The 17,144-nt window shown below is 58.1% G+C and overlaps 2 protein-coding genes across 2 annotated transcripts; both read right to left on the bottom strand.

Annotated features, from left to right (window-relative positions):
- Position 1: 1 nt before the first annotated feature.
- Positions 2 to 1,835, bottom strand: PRR22 (proline rich 22). Its single transcript, XM_049788058.1, has 3 exons — positions 1,304 to 1,835; positions 1,154 to 1,216; positions 2 to 1,041 (listed from the first exon to the last, which is right to left on the bottom strand). The coding sequence occupies exons 1-3, from the start codon at positions 1,413 to 1,415 to the stop codon at positions 17 to 19; spliced, it is 1,200 nt and encodes a 399-aa protein (XP_049644015.1). The 5' UTR covers positions 1,416 to 1,835; the 3' UTR covers positions 2 to 16.
- A 75-nt stretch (positions 1,836 to 1,910) lies between these two features.
- On the bottom strand, positions 1,911 to 7,451 carry DUS3L (dihydrouridine synthase 3 like). Its single transcript, XM_049788051.1, has 13 exons — positions 7,297 to 7,451; positions 6,144 to 6,453; positions 5,437 to 5,940; positions 5,108 to 5,149; positions 4,803 to 4,955; positions 4,478 to 4,594; positions 3,973 to 4,038; positions 3,771 to 3,881; positions 3,581 to 3,677; positions 3,420 to 3,495; positions 2,938 to 3,126; positions 2,170 to 2,298; positions 1,911 to 2,085 (listed from the first exon to the last, which is right to left on the bottom strand). The coding sequence occupies exons 1-13, from the start codon at positions 7,392 to 7,394 to the stop codon at positions 2,013 to 2,015; spliced, it is 1,965 nt and encodes a 654-aa protein (XP_049644008.1). The 5' UTR covers positions 7,395 to 7,451; the 3' UTR covers positions 1,911 to 2,012.
- Positions 7,452 to 17,144: the final 9,693 nt, after the last annotated feature.

Here is a 17,144-nt window from a genome sequence, read left to right as displayed (position 1 = left end):
CTGACAGGAGATGCTTTTATTGGGGCGGCGTGGCCTGCCTGCCTTTCCCAGCCTGCCGGCCCTTCTTGGAGGCCCCCATGCTGCTCTTTCTCCTGCCGGGGGGCGGTGTGGGCCTTGGAGTCGTTGGGGTGCTAGGCTCATCGTCCAGCGCCTTGAAGTCGAAGAAATAGTCCACGTGGCACATGGCGTCCAGGAGCTCGGGGACGCTGTAGTCGGTGGACAGCAGGTCCTCGGGCAGGCGCAGGGCCCGGATGTCTCCTCCCAAGTCATCCCCGCCACCCCCGCTGTCTGGCAGGTGCAGGGCCGGGCGAGGGCTGCACCCTCGGGGTTCAGTGGCAGCAGGGAAACAGTCGAAGAGTTTCATAGCATCTTCCAGGAGGACCTTGTCCGGCAGGGACAGGGGCTTGGGCTGTTCCGGGGGTCTCTCCTCGCCCACCCCTAGCGGGGGGTTCCTCACTTCTGCCTCAGCTGCCCTGGGCTCCCCCGGGGTCCCCAGCCCGGCCCTGCCATCCTGCAGCTCTTCAGTGGGGGTTACGGGGGGCTCGGGCAGCAAGGGGATGGACTCAGGACCCTGGAGCTGGCTGAGGCGGCCTTTGAGGTGGTTATAGGTATTGGGGTGCAGTGGGGGTTCGGCGGGCACTGTGACGAGCAGCTGCTTATCTTTAGGGGTTGCAGGTGGGGCCAGGCCTTTTTTGAGCAGGGGAGGTGGTGGTGGCAGGTCCACATTTGGGGGGCCCCCGTCCCCCACAAAGCTCAGGGCCTCCTGGCCGGCTCCTTCCGGTGGGAAGTAGGGCATGAGGTACTGGGAGCCTCCTGGAGGTGGTGGGTAGTGGGGGTACGGTGGGGGAGGCAGCGGGGCCTTAAGGAAATGGGAGGGCTCCATGACGTAGGTGCTGGGTGCCTGAGCCGGCCCCACAGGGGCACCCACACTGCTGGTCGCCGTCAGCTTGCACATGGGCGACTGGCCGTAGTCGGAAGGGGCCCACTCGATCCGGTAGATCCGGGGATCGAAGAAACACCCGCAGGGAGCCATCTGGAAGCCTGGGGGCCAGGGTGGGGGGCAGGACTCAGAACACATGTGGCCACACTTATGGCTTTGGGGTGTTCAGGGGAGACATAGGTCTGGGTTCTGGGGGCCCCTTCTGGCTTGTACCTGCTGGCGGGGCAGGAAAGGCTTCTTTGTCCGGGTTTGGGGGCTGATATGGAACAGGGGGGCCTGTGGATGAAGAGGTGGTGAGTGGGGTCAGGGAGAGCGGGGGGGGGGGGCCCTTCCCTATCCACCACCCCTTCCCCCAGTTCATACCCCCAGTAGGGAGAGACTCTGGGCAGGCAGGAGCCAACTCGCCTTCCAGGCTCCGTGGACTGAGGCCCTCGGTGGGAGCTGGAGACGTGTAGAAGGTCTTGGGGTGCTGCATGGGGGTAGGAGGCAGGGCCTGGCCCAAGGGGGTCCCCAGGAGGCAGTGGGTGGCGGTCCAGGTGCCCACCCAGGGCACCAGCTCAGAGCCCTGCCAGGTTCTGTTTGGCCGTTACTGGGGCAGCAGGTTCCACCTGGGCTGCTGGTTGCTGGGGTTCTAGGTAGTAAAGCCCAATGGGTGGGGTGGGGGCAGGTGGGCAGCGGCTAGGCTGGGAAGCCCACCCAGGCAGTGGTGCTTGGCCTTGGCCTCTACCTGTGATGCACAAAGCTGAAGCTGCTCAGGGCAGCTGAACCTCCTCTGGGCAGCCTGCCCTGATCTATACTCATGCTAGGCTGAGGCCTGTTCCTTTTCAGCCAGGGCCTCTCTGGGCGCACAGAATGTTATGAGACTTTGGTGAATGAGGGCAGAGGTGGAGGAGATGGCTGGGGAGCAGAAGGGAGCAGGGGAAGCGCAAGAGAGCAGGAAGGCAAGACCAGAGTCACAGGGAGGCCCGGCTTTTACAAGAATAAAATTTATTGGCTTCCCAGCCCCGGGGCCAGACAGCGGGGTTAGGGGGGGCTTCTGGCGTGCACCCCTTCGCGACGTAGGCCCTCATGGCTACTTGTAGGCGTTGGCCTTGTGCTTCGGCAGGAAGACAAAGTTGGGGGGCACCGGCCCCAGGAGCATCTCGCTGTGGGAGGGGCAGGGACCTGGTCAGGCTGGGATCCGGGGTCTGGGCCAACACCCCCAGCCTCCCACTCCTGCATGCAGGCACCTGATCCGGATCCAGTCCGCTGCCTTCTGGCTGGCCATGAGCGTCTCCAGGTAGTCGCGGCCCAGGTAGTAGGGCGGCCGCTCGTTGATGCGCTGGGGAAGCCGCTCCAGGAGACCCACTGGCACGTACCTGCGGGCCCAAAGGCGGGGGTGGGGTGGGGGGGGTGGGGGTGGTGGTGCAGCAGGCCCTGGAGTGGGTCCAGGCTCCAGCCCGAGCACGACGGTTCTAGGCACCTTCCCAAGCTATGGCCCCACCCGCAGGGTAAGACCCCCCCAACCACATATCCAGGCGCAGGACCACGCCCACACGACGAGGCCCCACCCACAAGTCCAAACACTGGACCACGCCCACAGGGCACAGCCCCACCACCACAGATCCCAGCTTTGCCCCAAATCATGGCTGTGCCCCAGGTCCAAGCACTGGGCCCTGCCCAAGGTCCCAGCCCGCTCTGAGCTATGGCCCTGCCCCCAGAAAAAGGCTCTGCCCAAGGGTCTGGCCCCGGCCCCGCCCACTGATACAGGCCCTGTACTGGCCCACCCCACCTACATCCCAGCAGGTGCCAGCTCCGCCCCCAAAGCCGGGCCCCGCCCACCAGCCAACCACCAGGCCCCGCCCACCCACCATTCATGCCCGCCCACCACCAAGCACTCGGCCACACCCACATGATGCAGGCCCCACCCCGCCACACTTCCCGCCCATGGCCCCGTCTGACCACGCCCACAGACAAGGCCACGCCCCTTCCAGCCTCCCGGGCCCGCCCAGCCGCACCTGCACAGGAACGACAGCCACTCCAGCAGGAAGCGGCGCGTCTTCTCCACGCCCTGCGTGTCCGAGCCCCAGTGCTCCAGGCCGAAGTGCGTGAAGTCGCGCAGCACGTCCAGGCGCTCCGAGGACGAGATGTCCCAGTGCCGCTGCTCTTTGATCTCCGTGAAGAGCCACGGCTTCAGCAGGGCGCCCCTGTGGGATGGGCACAATGACGTCCGTCACGGCCCCCCCACCCCCGATCACCCAGAGGCACTCGGTGGACCCGCGAGGGGCCTGGGTTCGATCCCTGGCACCCCATAGGCCCCTAGCACTGCCAGGATCGATCCCGGAGCAGAGCCAGGAGCAAGCCCTGCGCAGCACCTGCCGGGAATGGGGGCCCCAGCACGAACCACCCAGCTGTGCCTTCCCTCCCCAACCCCAGCACTGGGTCTGGGGTCCCGGCAGGGTCTCTGGAGCGGGCGGGCCACACTCACTCACTCACTCACCGGGCAATCATGACGCCCGCCACTCCGGTCTGCATGGCGCGGTTGGCGTCTTCGTAGGAGAGGATGTCGCCGTTCCCTAGCGGGACAGAAGCGGGGGTCCGGGCTCAGGAGCCAGGGGCGAGCAGGGAGGGCGCCCCGTGGGCCTGGGGAAGGGCACGCACCGAACAGGGGCATGGGGCTGGCGGCCGACACGCACTGCTGGATGTAGGCCCAGTCGGCCAGGCGGGTGTAGCGCTGCTCCCGGGAGCGGCCGTGCAGCTGGAGGAGAGAGCGGGCCGGGAAGGGAGGGTCAGAGCGAGCGAGCCCCGGCGAAGAAGGGCCGCAGCCCACACCCTGCACCCTGAGACCCACCGTGACCAGCGCCGCACCCCAGTCCCGCAGCTCGGGCAGCAACCGGTGCGCCAGGTTCACGCGCTCCTGGACCCCTGTGCGGATCTTCACGGTCACCGGAACGTCCAGCACCTGCGGGCAGGCGCGGGGTCGGAGGGCAGCGATGAAAGGGGGGAAGGCATCAGGCGGGATGCGGGGAGCACACAGCGGGACTCGGGGCTACCTGGTTCATGCCGCGGACAATCTGCTGGAACTTGGCACAGCGGTTCATGAGGGCGCAGCCTCCGCCCTGGGAGAGACGCAGCGGGGTGAGGCCCGGGAATGGGTCCAATGCCCCTCGAGCCAGCACAGAGCCCCTCTCGCACCCACCCACGGAGACCAAGCTGCACTGCGAGCCACGCCCACAACAGACCACACCCACCACGCGCATCACTCTGGCTCCGCCCACAAAGACCCCGCCCACTAACCACAGACCACGCCCCGTCATGAGACCCGCCCAACAGAGACCACTGGCACCACAAACCCCGCCCACTGAGACACGCCTCATTGTGAGCTCCACCCACCACGCGCATCACCTCTGGCCCCACCCACCAGGGAGACCACGCCCCATTTCGGGGTCCACCCAATAGGGGCCTCATGCACCACAGAGCCCGCCTACTAAGACCTGGCCTGGCCTCGGGCCACACCCACCACGGGCCGCCAGGCGCAGAACCCGCCCCCTGCGCTACCTTCTTGAACACCAGGTCGATGGGGCATCCCACGTTGATGTCCACAAAATCCACCTGCACGGTGCGGTTCAGCAGCTCCGCACACTTGGTCATGGTGTCCGGGAAGGCTCCCTCCAGCTGGGGGTCCCGGGGAGAGGCGCCTTCATGTCTCTGCCCCACCCCAGGCCCGGGCCCAATGACCCATCTCCCTCCGCACTGACTGGCCCGTGCCACTACCCGAGAGGGTCTGGGCCAGCAAACACCCGCACTGCATGAGGAGTTAGGAGCGCAGTCCAGATCTCCGGAGGCTGAGGCCCAGGCCTGCCCTCCTTGAGGGGGCACCCACCTGGACCCCAAAGATGTCCTCACAGGGGTGTCGCTTGAGCAGGGCCCACTCCGACGTCTGTCCCTGCAGCAGACTGGTGCACATGGCCATCTCCCCGCAGGTCACGTCGGCCCCGAAGCGTTTACAGATACGCCGGAACGGGAGATTCCCGCACTGGAGTGGGGGGCAGACACAAGTGAGGAGGCGGCAGGCAGCAGACAGGCAGGCAGCCACGGCTCCGCCTGATCAGATGGGGCTGGGGAGTCACTAGCACACACCCACGGGCTGCGCGTGCCAGGACCCAGCCCAGCCCAGCCTGGTCCTACCGTGGTGAGGGGCGCCAGGTATAATTTGCCGCTGAGGTCCAGCTGGAAGGAAAGAAATGGGCTGCTGATACCCGCCAACCCAGACCTCAAAGCCCCTCGGCCTTTCACCACCCCACCCCACCCCCCGTCCACTCTGTGCTTCCCTCTGCCCCAAGTAGCCCTGCGCCCTTTCCACCTTAGCTGGAGAGCTTCTACACAACCCTCAAATCCCCAGCCCAGGCCCCTTCATCCAGGAAGATCTTGCTCACAATTGGAGCTGATTTTCCCTGCAGCATGTCTCCCATTCTTTCCTCGGCCCCCCTTTCTGGCTGGGTGCTCCTGATGCGTACCCTCTTTTTCTCACAGGGCCGAAGCTTGATAATGTCCTCATCTGTCAGGGGCCCGTGGGTCCTCTGGGGGCTGCTCAGAGAGGCAGTGGCCTCGCTCCCCAAGGAGTCCGGCACTGCATCACGGCTGTCTGGCCCCAGGGCCCCCTCGGTCCCCATGAAGTCGGGGACTGCTGCAGGAGGCGGCTGCTGGGCCCGGCCGAGCTGGCGCAGGGCCTGTTCTGCGCGCTCGAAGCGGAACTTTCGCTTGCGCAGTTGCTGCTGCAGCACCTTGTCCAGGCCGTTGCGGACGGGAGGGGCCTGCACCTCGGCCTCTCGCACCAGGTTCCGGCCATCGGGCCCCAGGTGGGCCCCAGCAAAACGGCAGGTCACCCCGTAGGGGCAGCGGCCGAAGGTGTCGAAGAGCACACAGCGGGGGCCCAGGTCAGCAGGCTTGGTCTCCAGGTAGCGGCTCACGTCGTGCAGGAAGCGGCAACGCTCCCCAAAAAGGCACTTGGCTGCTGATTCCTGCAGCAGAAAGCGAGGGCGTCAGGTGAGGGGTGAGGGTGATGGGAGGGCAACCCAGCCCCGTCCCAGGCCTCAGGGTCTAGACCATCTAGACAGGTATACTAGCAAAATATCATGGACTGGGAACTTCTAGAAGTTTCTTAATACTTCTGGCAGTTCCCTCCTGCCCCTCTCTGGCTGGGCCTTTGTGCAGTTCCTCTCACCTGGATCAGAGAAGGGCAGAGCCTGTGCGTGTCATAGTGAGTGGGCTTCAGGTGGGGCCGGCTCTTGTTCTGGCCCCGGGCTCTCTTTGGTGCCTGTGGCTGTGACTGTGGCTCCCCAGTGTCTGGCTGCCCCTGGGCCATGGCCTTTTCCTGCCCGTCCTCCCTCGGCTCATCCTCCACGCGGAATCGCTTGGCTTCAGGCTCAGCTGTATCGTTGTCACCAGCACTCCCTGCCTCGGTTTCCTGACGGGGCTTCTCTGGCCCTTTGGCGTCTAGAAATTCATGGAACTGTTCCTTGGTGGTGAGATACCTGTAGGTAGGGAAGGAGGGAAAAGGAGGATTGTCCAATCCTACCTCTGAGCTCAGATTCGAGAAGCACGGGGGTTAGGGGAGGGAGAACATTTGCTCCTGTGGGCACAGATTTCCAGGATATGGGGTGAATTCAGAGACCACGGGAGAAAACCTATTTATTCCCTCAGTCTTAGGTCCAGGAGAACAATCTGAACTGCAGGTGTCATGCATGCATCCTCCTGTCCAGGAAACGTTAAGAGAAAATGACAAGCCCCAGCCCACTAGATAATAGGCCTTCCAAGGGAATCCTGGCTAGAGGATTCAGGCTAAAGGGACTACATTACCTAACATGCACTGTAACTCTCGCCTACCACGGAGACTACTCTACCCAGCATGCACCATGTCCCTCGTCAACCGCGGGGACTACACTACACAGCAAGGACCGAGCCCCTGACAACCAGAGACTACATTACCCAGCATGCAACGCGGTTCCCCATCGGCACTGCTGGGACTACATAACCCAGGAGGCACCTTAGTACCCACAACCGCAGAGACTACATTACCCAGCGTGCACCGTGTCTCAGCCCGTGGGGACTACATTACCCAGCACGCACCGCGGCCAGCCTCAAACCCCGCCCATCCCAACACGCTGCTCCGTGCCTTTGACAGCCGCTCAACGTGCTCTGGTCCTATGCTGAGGGCAGCCTGCGGCCGCAGAGACAGTGGGGGCCAAAAAGCTTTGAGCATCCCGCACTGGGCCCGCTTCCACCTCCCGGCATGCCTCGCTCGCGCTGCGCTACGGGTGCCGGGAGAGCCCAGAACGGTCTCTTCCCCCTCTTTTACTCCCGTCCCAGCGACTCACTGAGGCTTAATGGGCGCCACTCCCCGTTCCGGCGCGCTGGATTCTGAGTCTCCGCTAGTTCCACACTCTGCAGGGGCCTCTGACACTTCCTCCGCCATCGGCCTCCCTCACGCCGCCCTAGGAGTGTGGCGGGAAGGGCCTTCCGGGTCCCGCGTGCGCAGCCCCCCCCGCGGTACTAGTACGCATGCTCGCGTCGCTCCGAGGGACGCCGTCGCGCGTGATGACGTATTTCATGTGGGCGGGGCTTATGTCACGTGACCCCGCTGGGCTAGTGCGGTGCTGGGTGCCTGCTGTCATCTGCTGTCACCTGCTGTCACCTCCGACCCGCTGGAGCATTTGGTTTCGTGCGTGGCGCTGGGGTCGCGTTTAGACGTTCAGTTCCAGCACCTGGTTGCGATTTAATTGAGATAATTCAACTGATTCAGGGCGCCGAACTAGAGTGTGGCCCGTCGCCGGAAACGGGAGACACAACAGTCAATTCTGAAGGTTTCAGAGCCCACTTGGCCTTGGCAGCGGGCGGGACGGTCTCGAAGAACAGTTCCACGTCTGTTAGGGGATGATGAAGCAGGACCAAGGAAAAGTGAAGGCTCGGGAAGGCCTTGCACAGAGCAAGTGTGCTGCAGCACCCCCACAGAGTCCCCCAGCACCGACAGGAGTGATTCCTAAGCGCAGAGCCAGGAGCAAGCCCTGAGCATCGCCAGGTGTGGCCCAGAAACAAGTTTCCCGTTGAGAACAGAAGTAACTGGGCCGACCAATAAATTAGTAGTAGAGTGTTGCAGGAAGAGTGTCTTGTATTTGAAACAAGAACCCCAAGGACTGTGTATTAAGAGTGCAGGCAGCAGGGAAAAGGGTAGGATTGAATAAATTTTAATAAATTAAAAGAGATGGAATATTTATCAGTCAAGGACGGTGGAATCTAGGCATTCTTTTGCCACAGTCTCCAACTGTGCCCTATTGTCGAACCTTAATATTCCTGGAGCTCTGGGCTTTGGACTCAGCCTATTAGGAAGGGAACCTGGTCTTTCGGAACACTCAGCACAGGAACTTGAGCTTGTCTAAGACACGATCTCCTCTCCTTAGAGCGAGCCGCCTGCTAAAAGCATCATTTGGCAAAGGTGGGGATTTGGAGGAGTCCTGTTTAAATGAATTTGCAGACTAGACAGAGCTCGCACAAGGGCAGAAATAGCAGCCCACGTGGCCCAGCATGTCTTGCAGCTCTCAACAAAAGATAGGATTGGCCCCTCAGAGGCCCCAAAAGGGCAAGTCCTCCAGATTGAGGGAAGGGGACTCCCCAGAAACAACAGAATTGGGGTCGGAGAGATAGCATGGAGGTAAGGCGTTTGCCTTTCATGCAGAAGGTAATTGGTTCAAATCCCAGCATCCCATATGGTCCCCCAAGTGTGCCAGGAGCTATTTCTGAACATGGAGCCACTGAGCGCTGCCAGGTGTAAACCCCCCCCCAAAGATCTGCCTTCTCTTCTGTGGTTTGTTTCCACAGAACTCCCCTCAGTAACCAATGTCAGCAGTGGTGGAACTCCATAATCATTAAGGCTACATGTCCAAAGTGGCCATTCCTGGCCCCTTATGACCCTTGAATTTTTTTTGTTTGTTTTTGGGTTTTGGGTCACACCCGGTAGCGTTCAGGGGTTCCTCCTGGCTCTATGCTCAGAAATTGCTCCTGGCAGGCTTGGGGGACCATATGGGATGCCAGGATTTGAAGTACTGTCCTTCTGCATGAAAGACAAATGCCCTACCTCCATGCTATCTCTCTGGCCCCCTGGCCCCTGAATTTTTATTGCTGGGGAGGCACACTCAGTGATGATGCTCAGGGCTTAACCATGGCTCTGAGCTCAGGGATGACTCTTAGCAGTGGTTGGGGGCCAAATCCAATGGTCTGCCAGAAGCAAGGCAAATGCCTTAAGCATCTTCCTCTCTGTCCCTCATAACTCCAAATTCTTCTGTGTATATATATATATATATGTGTGTGTGTGTGTGTGTGTGTGTGTGTGTGTGTGTGTGTGTGTGTGTGCATGGGGGGGATTAAATCTCACCTGACAGAGTTCAAGTATTACTCCTGACTCTGTGCTCAGGCATCACTCCTCTTAACCATAGAGAGTACCAGGAATCAAACCCAAGTGGAAAATGTGCCAATCAAGCACCCCATTCCCTGTTCTATCACTCTTCCCACCCTGAATTTTTCTTCTTATCTTTGCATGAATCCAGCTCCTAGGGAAACCCCTTCTCTGCCCTCATATTTGATTGCTGAATTTGACAGAGCTTTTCCTGACAAGGGAAGTGAGGCAGGGACTGTTTTCTGGGTAACAGGTGGGGAAACTGAGACCCAATGAGGAAAACAGCTTTGCCTGAGTGTCACAGTCTGCTTGGTCTGGACACTAAGGGAATTATCGGGGGTCTTGTTCAGGAAGGTGGGTGCATGGTGTTGGCAAATGGAATCAGATCAGACTCTCAGAAGCGGGATTGGAATTGTTTGTCTCTTTATTGAATGTTACAGCAGGACACTTTCCCCATACCCCTAAGTGCCTCATAGATAGACAGCCAAGGTCTCTCAATGCCTATTCCCTCCTTTGTGGGTACCGGAAGCTAAGACCACTCGAGCCTGGTCTCAGGGTCAGAGTTCCTTACACAGGGGTGGTAAAGAACAACAGGCTGAAAACCAACTTCTCCAAGACACAGGGAGAAATGGCAGCGGGTGTCCTACACTGCCCTCTGTCAGACAGTGTGAGAAGTGCACACCACACCAGTTTCCTCAAACTCAGAAACCACCTCAACTTTGGGGACATTTTTGGTTTTGTTTTGGGGCCACAGCTCCGGGTTGACTCCTGGTTCTGCACTCCGGAATATCTGTAGAGGACTCAGGGTACCCTAAGAGGAGCCGGGGGTCTAACCCTGATTGGCCGGGTGCAAGGCAAACACTCCTTCCCTGCTGTCCTATCTCTGCAGCTCCAGGCATGAGGAATCTTTTATTTTGGGGTGTGTGTGCTGCTGTGTTGTGTTGGGCCACACTGGATAGTGCTCCAGCGTCACTCCTTGCCCTGTGCCCAGGATTCTCTCCTGGAGGTGCTCAGGGAACCATGGGGTACCCTGATTTGAACCCAGAACCACACAATCATCTTTTTAAAAAATTTTTTTTATTATTTTTTTATTTTTTATTTTTACAAAACTACTTTAACCTCTGTTTGAGTTTCTCGAAGCCTGCCCTGCTCCTGGATTCATCCCATTCACTTCACTTCTGGCAGGGTCTCTGGCTGATCTCTTTTCTTTTTTTTTTCTTTTTTTTTTTTTTTGGTTTTTGGTTTTTGGGCCACACCTGGCAGTGCTCAGGGGTTACTCCTGGATGTCTACTCAGAAATAGCTCCTGGCAGGCACGAGGGACCATATGGGACACTGAGATTCGAACCAACCACCTTTGGTCCTGGATCGGCTGCTTGCAAGGCAAACACCGCTGTGCTATCTCTCCAGGCCCTCTCTTTCCCCTTTTCTTTTTTTTTTTTTTTTGGTTTTTGGGCCACACCCGGTAATGCTCAGGGGTTACTCCTGGCTATGCGCTCAGAAGTTGCTCCTGGCTTCTTGGGGGACCATATGGGACGCCGGGGGATCGAACCGCGGTCCGTCCTAGGCTAGCGCAGGCAAGGCAGGCACCTTACCTCCAGCGCCACCGCCCGGCCCATCTTTCCCCTTTTCAAAGGGGGTTCAGTGCCTCCTGTCATTAGGAGCCCCAATAGCCCCAATGTATGGGTTAACTCACCGGGGCATTCCCTGAACTCTTGCAGAGTGTGTGCAGCTGGGGAAACTGAGGCACCAGCGAGGGAGGGGAGCAGATGACTCTCAGGTGTCACCCTGGGGAGGACAGTTTCACAGAAGGAGCTGTCCCCCATTTCCTGAACGCTGCCCTCCTGACCTGGATTTGGAGGAAGAAGCAGGATGGAGACAGATGGGGAAACTGAGGCAGCCATTCAGGGGGAGAGGTTAAGGACTTTGGGTCCTGCTTTTGGCTCCCTTGGGGGTGTCTCTTTCTGTATTTCCTTCTCCCAGAGTTTCACCTTCCTCTTCATTTATTTTGGCTTATTCCTTTTATTTTTCTTTCTGCATTTCTTAACTTTTTATTTGTTTGCTTGCTTGTTTGTTTTGGTTTTGGGGTCACACCTGGCAGTGCTCAGGGGTTAATCCTGGCTCCATGCTCAGAAAATTGCCCCTGGTAGGCATGGGGAACCATATGGGATGCCGGGATTTGAACCACCATCCTTCTGCATGAAAGGCAAACACATTACCTCCATGCTGTCTCTCTGACCCCATTTTCTTTTTTTGAGAGGGGTCCACACTCAGCAGTGCTCAAGAATAACTCCTGGCAGTGTGCTCAGAAATCCCTCTGGTGGGGCTCAAGGGACCCTATGGGGTAGAAGGGACTGAATCACACTTTGGCCACGGGCTCTCTCTCTCTCTCTCTCCCCCCTCCCCGCACCCCATGTCCTCCCCCTTTTCCCAGGCCAGGCCAGATGGGGGTGGCAGTGCTGAGGCAGATACGGGCTGGGCTGGGCTGGGTGCCCACTGTTGCCACCCCAGATTTGCGGCTGCACCCCTTTATCTGGGTTGCAGCTGCCTCTTATCTCCTGGCTTCGGGACACGAGACCGGAATGAGGGCTGGGGGTGGGGCAGGGCGGGCTGGAGAAGGGAGCCAGAGACCGTGTGTGTGTGTGTGTGTGTGTGTGTGTGTGTGTGTGTGTGTGTGTGTGTGTGCGTGTGCTTGCACAAGTGCTATTTGTTATTTGGGTTGGTTTTGGGGTCACACCCAGCGGTGCTCAGAGCTTCCTCCTAACTGTGCTCTGGGATCACTCCCGGAGGTGCTCAAGAAACCCTCTGGGGTACCAAAGATTGAACCCCAATCATCTGCTTGCGAGGCAAAAGCCTTTCTTGGTGCCATCACTCCAGTCCTACTGTTTGTGTCGTTTGCTCCCGTGTGTGTCCGAGTTTCTGCCCATCTGTGGGTGGTGGGCACCAGACATGGCTTGTGTGTGTCGATCTGTGCTCATGTGCCTGGTGTTTGGATGTGGGTGATACAGGCTGTGAAGTTCATATGGATTCCTGTGTCTACTATGGCTATGCTGCACTAGGAGTGACCGATACATGTCATGTATGTCTTCACATGTCATTTTCTTTGCATCGTCTGCTTTGACGGGCCATGCATGAACTAGTGTGTGTCATGTGTGTGACCTCTTATGACCCCTGATTTTTATGTGTCATGTGTGCTTTTGTGTGTCATAGGATGCGCTGTCACGTTGTGCTCTCATGTGTCATATTTGTGCGCTTTCCTGTGTGTGCTTCCTTGTGTCATACGTGCCTTCATGAATCATGCGCGCATGCACTACCATGTGGACTTATGCGGCTGTCTAGCATGTGCTCATGTGTCTCATGCATGTTCCCTTTGAACCACATGCCGTCTGTGTGTGCTTCTAGTAGTTTGCATGTATATCTTGTGATCCATGTTTGGCCCATATGTGTATCACATCATCTCAAGTGTCTGGTCCACATGCATGTTGTGCGGTTCGTGTGTTCCTCATGCGTGTGCCGTGTATATGTGTGTGGCCCATCTATGTGTTTTCTTCTCGTGTGTGTGGTGCAGCAACTGCCTGTGGCTGGAGTGTGTGGGGGGATGCAGCCCCCCTGATGACTTTCCCACGTGCTGACCCATGCCCCTGGAGACAGGACCCGACCTCTGACCTCTGACCCACAGCTGTGAATGGCCTCCTGGGGACAATCCAGCTCTGCTTTTCCCATCATCACCGGATCCCAGCCCCGTCCTACCTCCCATGTTCCCTCTGCGGCCCCTTAGCCAGGAGGACTGTCCAGCGTGTCTCCTGAGTCTGTGCCCACAGAGCCACTGTGCATTGCCATTCAGGGTCCCCAGTCTACCTTGGGGAGCTGCCTTGGGAGGATAGGCAGGACCAGGGTCACCCCAGGGGACCTTCACAAAGCAGATGGGGAAACTGAGGCTTAATACTGAATCAGGAGTTGTAGGCAAGGGCTGCTTGTTAGGCTGGGGCTTGTGAGGGAAGAATGGGTGCAGGGACCCCTCACTCACCCCCACGGCAGGTCCCTGAGGCCCCCAGTCTCACAGGGCTGGCGCAGCTCCTGACACTAAGATGGAAACTTCTCTAGGAGCCAAGATTGAATGTTGGCTGTGGCTAAACCTCGGGCTGACCCCTATGGGGAAAGGGAAACTCCCCCTTGGGTCACTGGCCCTGGGCGAAAAGGAAGGGGGAAATGGCCCTGGGGGGGCAGGAAGAGAACATTCCAGAACCATCCAGCCTGGAGTTGCGGATTCTTTCCTGTGGTGGCCTGAATCTATACCTTGACCTCTCTGATCCTCAAGTCTTACAAGTGCCAAGAGGGAGGTTGGGGGAGGGGGGCAGCGCCTGGGGACGATAACCTGAGATGCAGAACGAATTTCTGAGCAAACTTAGAACAGCGAGGGGGACTGGGGGTCAGGTGCCCAGCTTGGGCTTGAGGACCCCCTGAGGCTGGAATCCTTCATTTCCCCAATCTGAGGTCCCTACACAGGGGCTTCCTCACTCAGGAAAAAGAGGGCTTGCAGGGGGCTGTTCTGGCTCCAGATTGCCGGTGACAAGCAGTTCTGGGGTCTGGGGCAAGGTTTAAAAATAAATTCTTATAAATACCCGTGTTTCCTGCACACCCAGTGGCCCAAGTCCCCTCTGTGTCCCGGGCAGCCAAACAGTGCCTGGAGGGTGGAGGCAGGGGGCTCATGTGAGCCCCAGTTCCTGCTGGGGTGTGATTCAGCCAGTGTGACGTTGGTGAGTGTCTGTCACCGCCTGTCTGGGGGGTGTTTGTGTGACAGATTGTGTGACTCGGTGACAGAGTGACCGTGGTGGTGCGGGGTTGCAGGAGGTGACAGCGTGGCTTGCTGTGTGTGTGTGTGTGTTGGGGGGGTAGTCAGGGGGTGGACGAGAAACTCCAGGACCCCCTGGTGAGTGAGGCTGGCCCTGAGCTGGGGGACACAGGAGGGATCAGTGTTTGTGGGTCACTTTGACCCCCTTGAGGTATGAGTTGTGTGTAAACTCTGGGCTGTGACGTGGGGGAGGTGTGCACCCAGGATTGCATGTGGGTATTGGGGCCCATGCTGTATTGCTCCATCTCTAGTCCAGCCCCCCCCCCCAAACACACACCAGCCATCAGCACCGGTCCACTGGGGACCCAGCACAAGACTTTCAAGCCGCCGTTGCCAGGGCTACCATTTAATGAGCACATATGTGTCCCTCTCACCATGTGCTGGGGCCCTGCCCCCATGGCCCCCCACAGGGCGAGGGCGGCACCTGGCACTGCAGGGTGAGCTGGAGGTGCTCAAAGGGCAGCTGCTGACCGCTCAAGGCTGGAGGGCTGCGTGGGGGAGGAGGCAGGCAGCGTCATGGGGAGTGCATCCCATCTGGCCAGCTTGGATTATTGGGGAGTCCACACCCGGTGGTGTTCAGGGGTTGCTCTTGGCTCTGCACTCGGGAATCACTCCTGACAGTGCTCGGAGGACCCTCTGGGATGCTGAAGATGGAACCGGGGTTGGTTGAGTGCAAAGAAGTGCCCTCCGTGCTGTGCCATCTCTTGGTCCCAGGACCTTTTTTTGAGGGCGATGGTGAGGAATATTTCAGGAATGCACAGGAATGATTCAGTCACAATCCTCGGGATGTTGTAGAGTCCCCTGAGCACTGCCAGGTGTGGCAAAAAAGCACAAACTTAAATGAATGAATAAATGGTAACTTTTATTTCTTTATTTAGGCCACACCCAGTGTTGCTCAGGATTTGCTCCTGGCTCAGTGCTCAGAGGTCCCTCCTGGCGGTGCTCAGGGGGACCCAGTAGGATGCCGGAGATCAAACCTGAGTTGGCACGTGCAAGGCAAATGCCCTCCCCATTGGACTGTCACTCTGGCCCACTCCGATGTCTTTTGCAATTTGTGGGGGGCTACTCCTGGTGGTGTTCAGGGGCTATTCTCAGCTCTGCACTCAGGAGTCGCTACTGTGTGATGTCCAGGCTCAAACCCAGCGCTTTGACTGCAATGCCAGATGCTGTGCCCAGGGGACTGCGGTTCATCCACAATAGACATGTATGCACCCCCTTAAAAACACTGAAACTGGGGGCCTGAGAGATAGCACAATGGTAGGGTGTTCGCCTTGCAAGCGGCCGACCCAGGAGGGACCCCGTTCGATTCCTGGCATCCCATTTGGGCCCCCAGCCTGCCAGGGTGGGGCCACCTGTGGCCCAAAAACCAATCAACCAGTCAATAAATAAAGTTAAAAAAAAAAAAAAGATACTGAAACTGGGCCAGAGCAATCGCACAGTAATTGCACACAGATGAACTGGAACCAACCTGGGTTTGATTCCCAGCATTTCATAAGCTCCCTGGAGCTGCCAGGAGTGAATTCTGAGCGCAGAACCAGGAGGAATTCCTGAATGTTGCTGGGTGTGTCCCACAAAAAACAAGAAAACAAACAAAAAATCAATAGCTTTAGGAAGGTTGGAAAGATAATAGAGTCCAGGGAAAAGCACCAGTCTTGTAGGTAGCCGACCCGGGTTCAATCTCTGTCCTCTCATAGGATCCAACTAGTGCCCCAGGAGTGATCCCTAAGAGTTGGAATGATAACATAGTGGGTAGGGAGTTTGCCTTGCATTCAGCCAACCTGAGTTTGATCCCCAGCATCCCAGATGGTCCTCTGAGTCTTCCAGCAGTGATTTCTTTATTTTTTCCTCTTTTTTCTTTTCTTTTTTTGTTTTTGGGCCATACCCGGTGGCCCTCAGGGATTATTCCTCCTGGCTCTGCACTCAAAAATTGCTCCTGGCAGGCTCGGGGGCCTCTAGAGGATGCCTGGAATCAAACTGGGGGTCTGTCCAGGGTCAGCAGCGTGCAAGGCAAACGCCATACAGTTGTGTTATCACTCTGGCCCCAGAGGTCGGGGACCTGGGCAAACGTGGGGTACAGTATGCAGGGCATTGGGACACATGAACACACGAGGACCAGTGCCTATCCCATGGGAGCCCGTGGGTGGCTGGCATCGCCAAAAATTTGGCCTTGCGAGGTTGGGCACGGCAGCGGGCGGCCTCGCCAGGGACAAAGGCTTGGGGCTTTGTGATAAGCACCACCAGGTCAGGTCAGGGAGGAAACCTGCCATCACACCCAGCACCCTGGGGCTCGTCCCTGCCACCTGCGAGTTGGATTCATCTCATTCTATCCCTCCTCCAGCACAGGGGGACATCCTCAGGTGGGGGGTCAGATAGGGAAACTGAGGCATGGAAGGTAGAGTCACAGCTGTGACATCTCCTCCGCTTCTCAGCCTGGATTTCAACAGACTGTTGCTGTATTTTTTTCCCTCTGTTTATTTTCTTTGGTTTTGTTTTTGTTTTTCTGGTCACACCCCCCAGCTGTGCTTATTCCTGGTTCTGTGCCCAGGGATCATGCCTGGCTCGAGGGACCCTATGAGATGATGGGGACCGAACTTGGAGTAGCCTTATACAAGGCAGAGCCCTCCCTGCTGTATTATATTTCTCGGGCCCTTGCAGCTTATTTTTTTAATCTAAAATTTATTTTTATTTTTATTTTTTTTTTTGGTTTTTGGGCCACACCCGGCAGTGCTCAGGGGTCACTTCTGGCTGTCTGCTCAGAAATAGCTCCTGGCAGGCACGGGGGACCATATGGGACACCGGGATTCAAACCAACCACCTTTGGTCTGGATCAGCTGCTTGCAAGGCAAACGCCGCTGTGCTATCTCTCCAGGCCCTAAATTTAATTTTTTTAATTTTAGGTCAGACCCTGTGATACTCAGATTACCGA

Source organism: Suncus etruscus, chromosome 15 (assembly GCF_024139225.1).
Source record: "Suncus etruscus isolate mSunEtr1 chromosome 15, mSunEtr1.pri.cur, whole genome shotgun sequence".
Lineage (NCBI taxonomy): Eukaryota > Metazoa > Chordata > Mammalia > Eulipotyphla > Soricidae > Suncus > Suncus etruscus.
This window is presented reverse-complemented; position numbering and strand designations above follow the sequence as displayed.

Coding starts and splice junctions, on each gene's coding strand:
- PRR22 (XM_049788058.1), bottom strand. CDS start 1,415: ATGCAGCACCCCAAGACCTTCTACACGTCTCCAGCTCCCACCGAGGGC. Junction 1,217..1,303: donor AGAGTCTCTCCCTACTGGGG/GTATGAACTGGG, acceptor CTTCATCCACAG/GCCCCCCTGTTCCATATCAG. Junction 1,042..1,153: donor CTTTCCTGCCCCGCCAGCAG/GTACAAGCCAGA, acceptor CCTGGCCCCCAG/GCTTCCAGATGGCTCCCTGC.
- DUS3L (XM_049788051.1), bottom strand. CDS start 7,394: ATGGCGGAGGAAGTGTCAGAGGCCCCTGCAGAGTGTGGAACTAGCGGA. Junction 3,678..3,770: donor GGGGTGCGGCGCTGGTCACG/GTGGGTCTCAGG, acceptor TCTCTCCTCCAG/CTGCACGGCCGCTCCCGGGA. Junction 2,299..2,937: donor TGGCTGTCGTTCCTGTGCAG/GTGCGGCTGGGC, acceptor TTGGGCCCGCAG/GTACGTGCCAGTGGGTCTCC.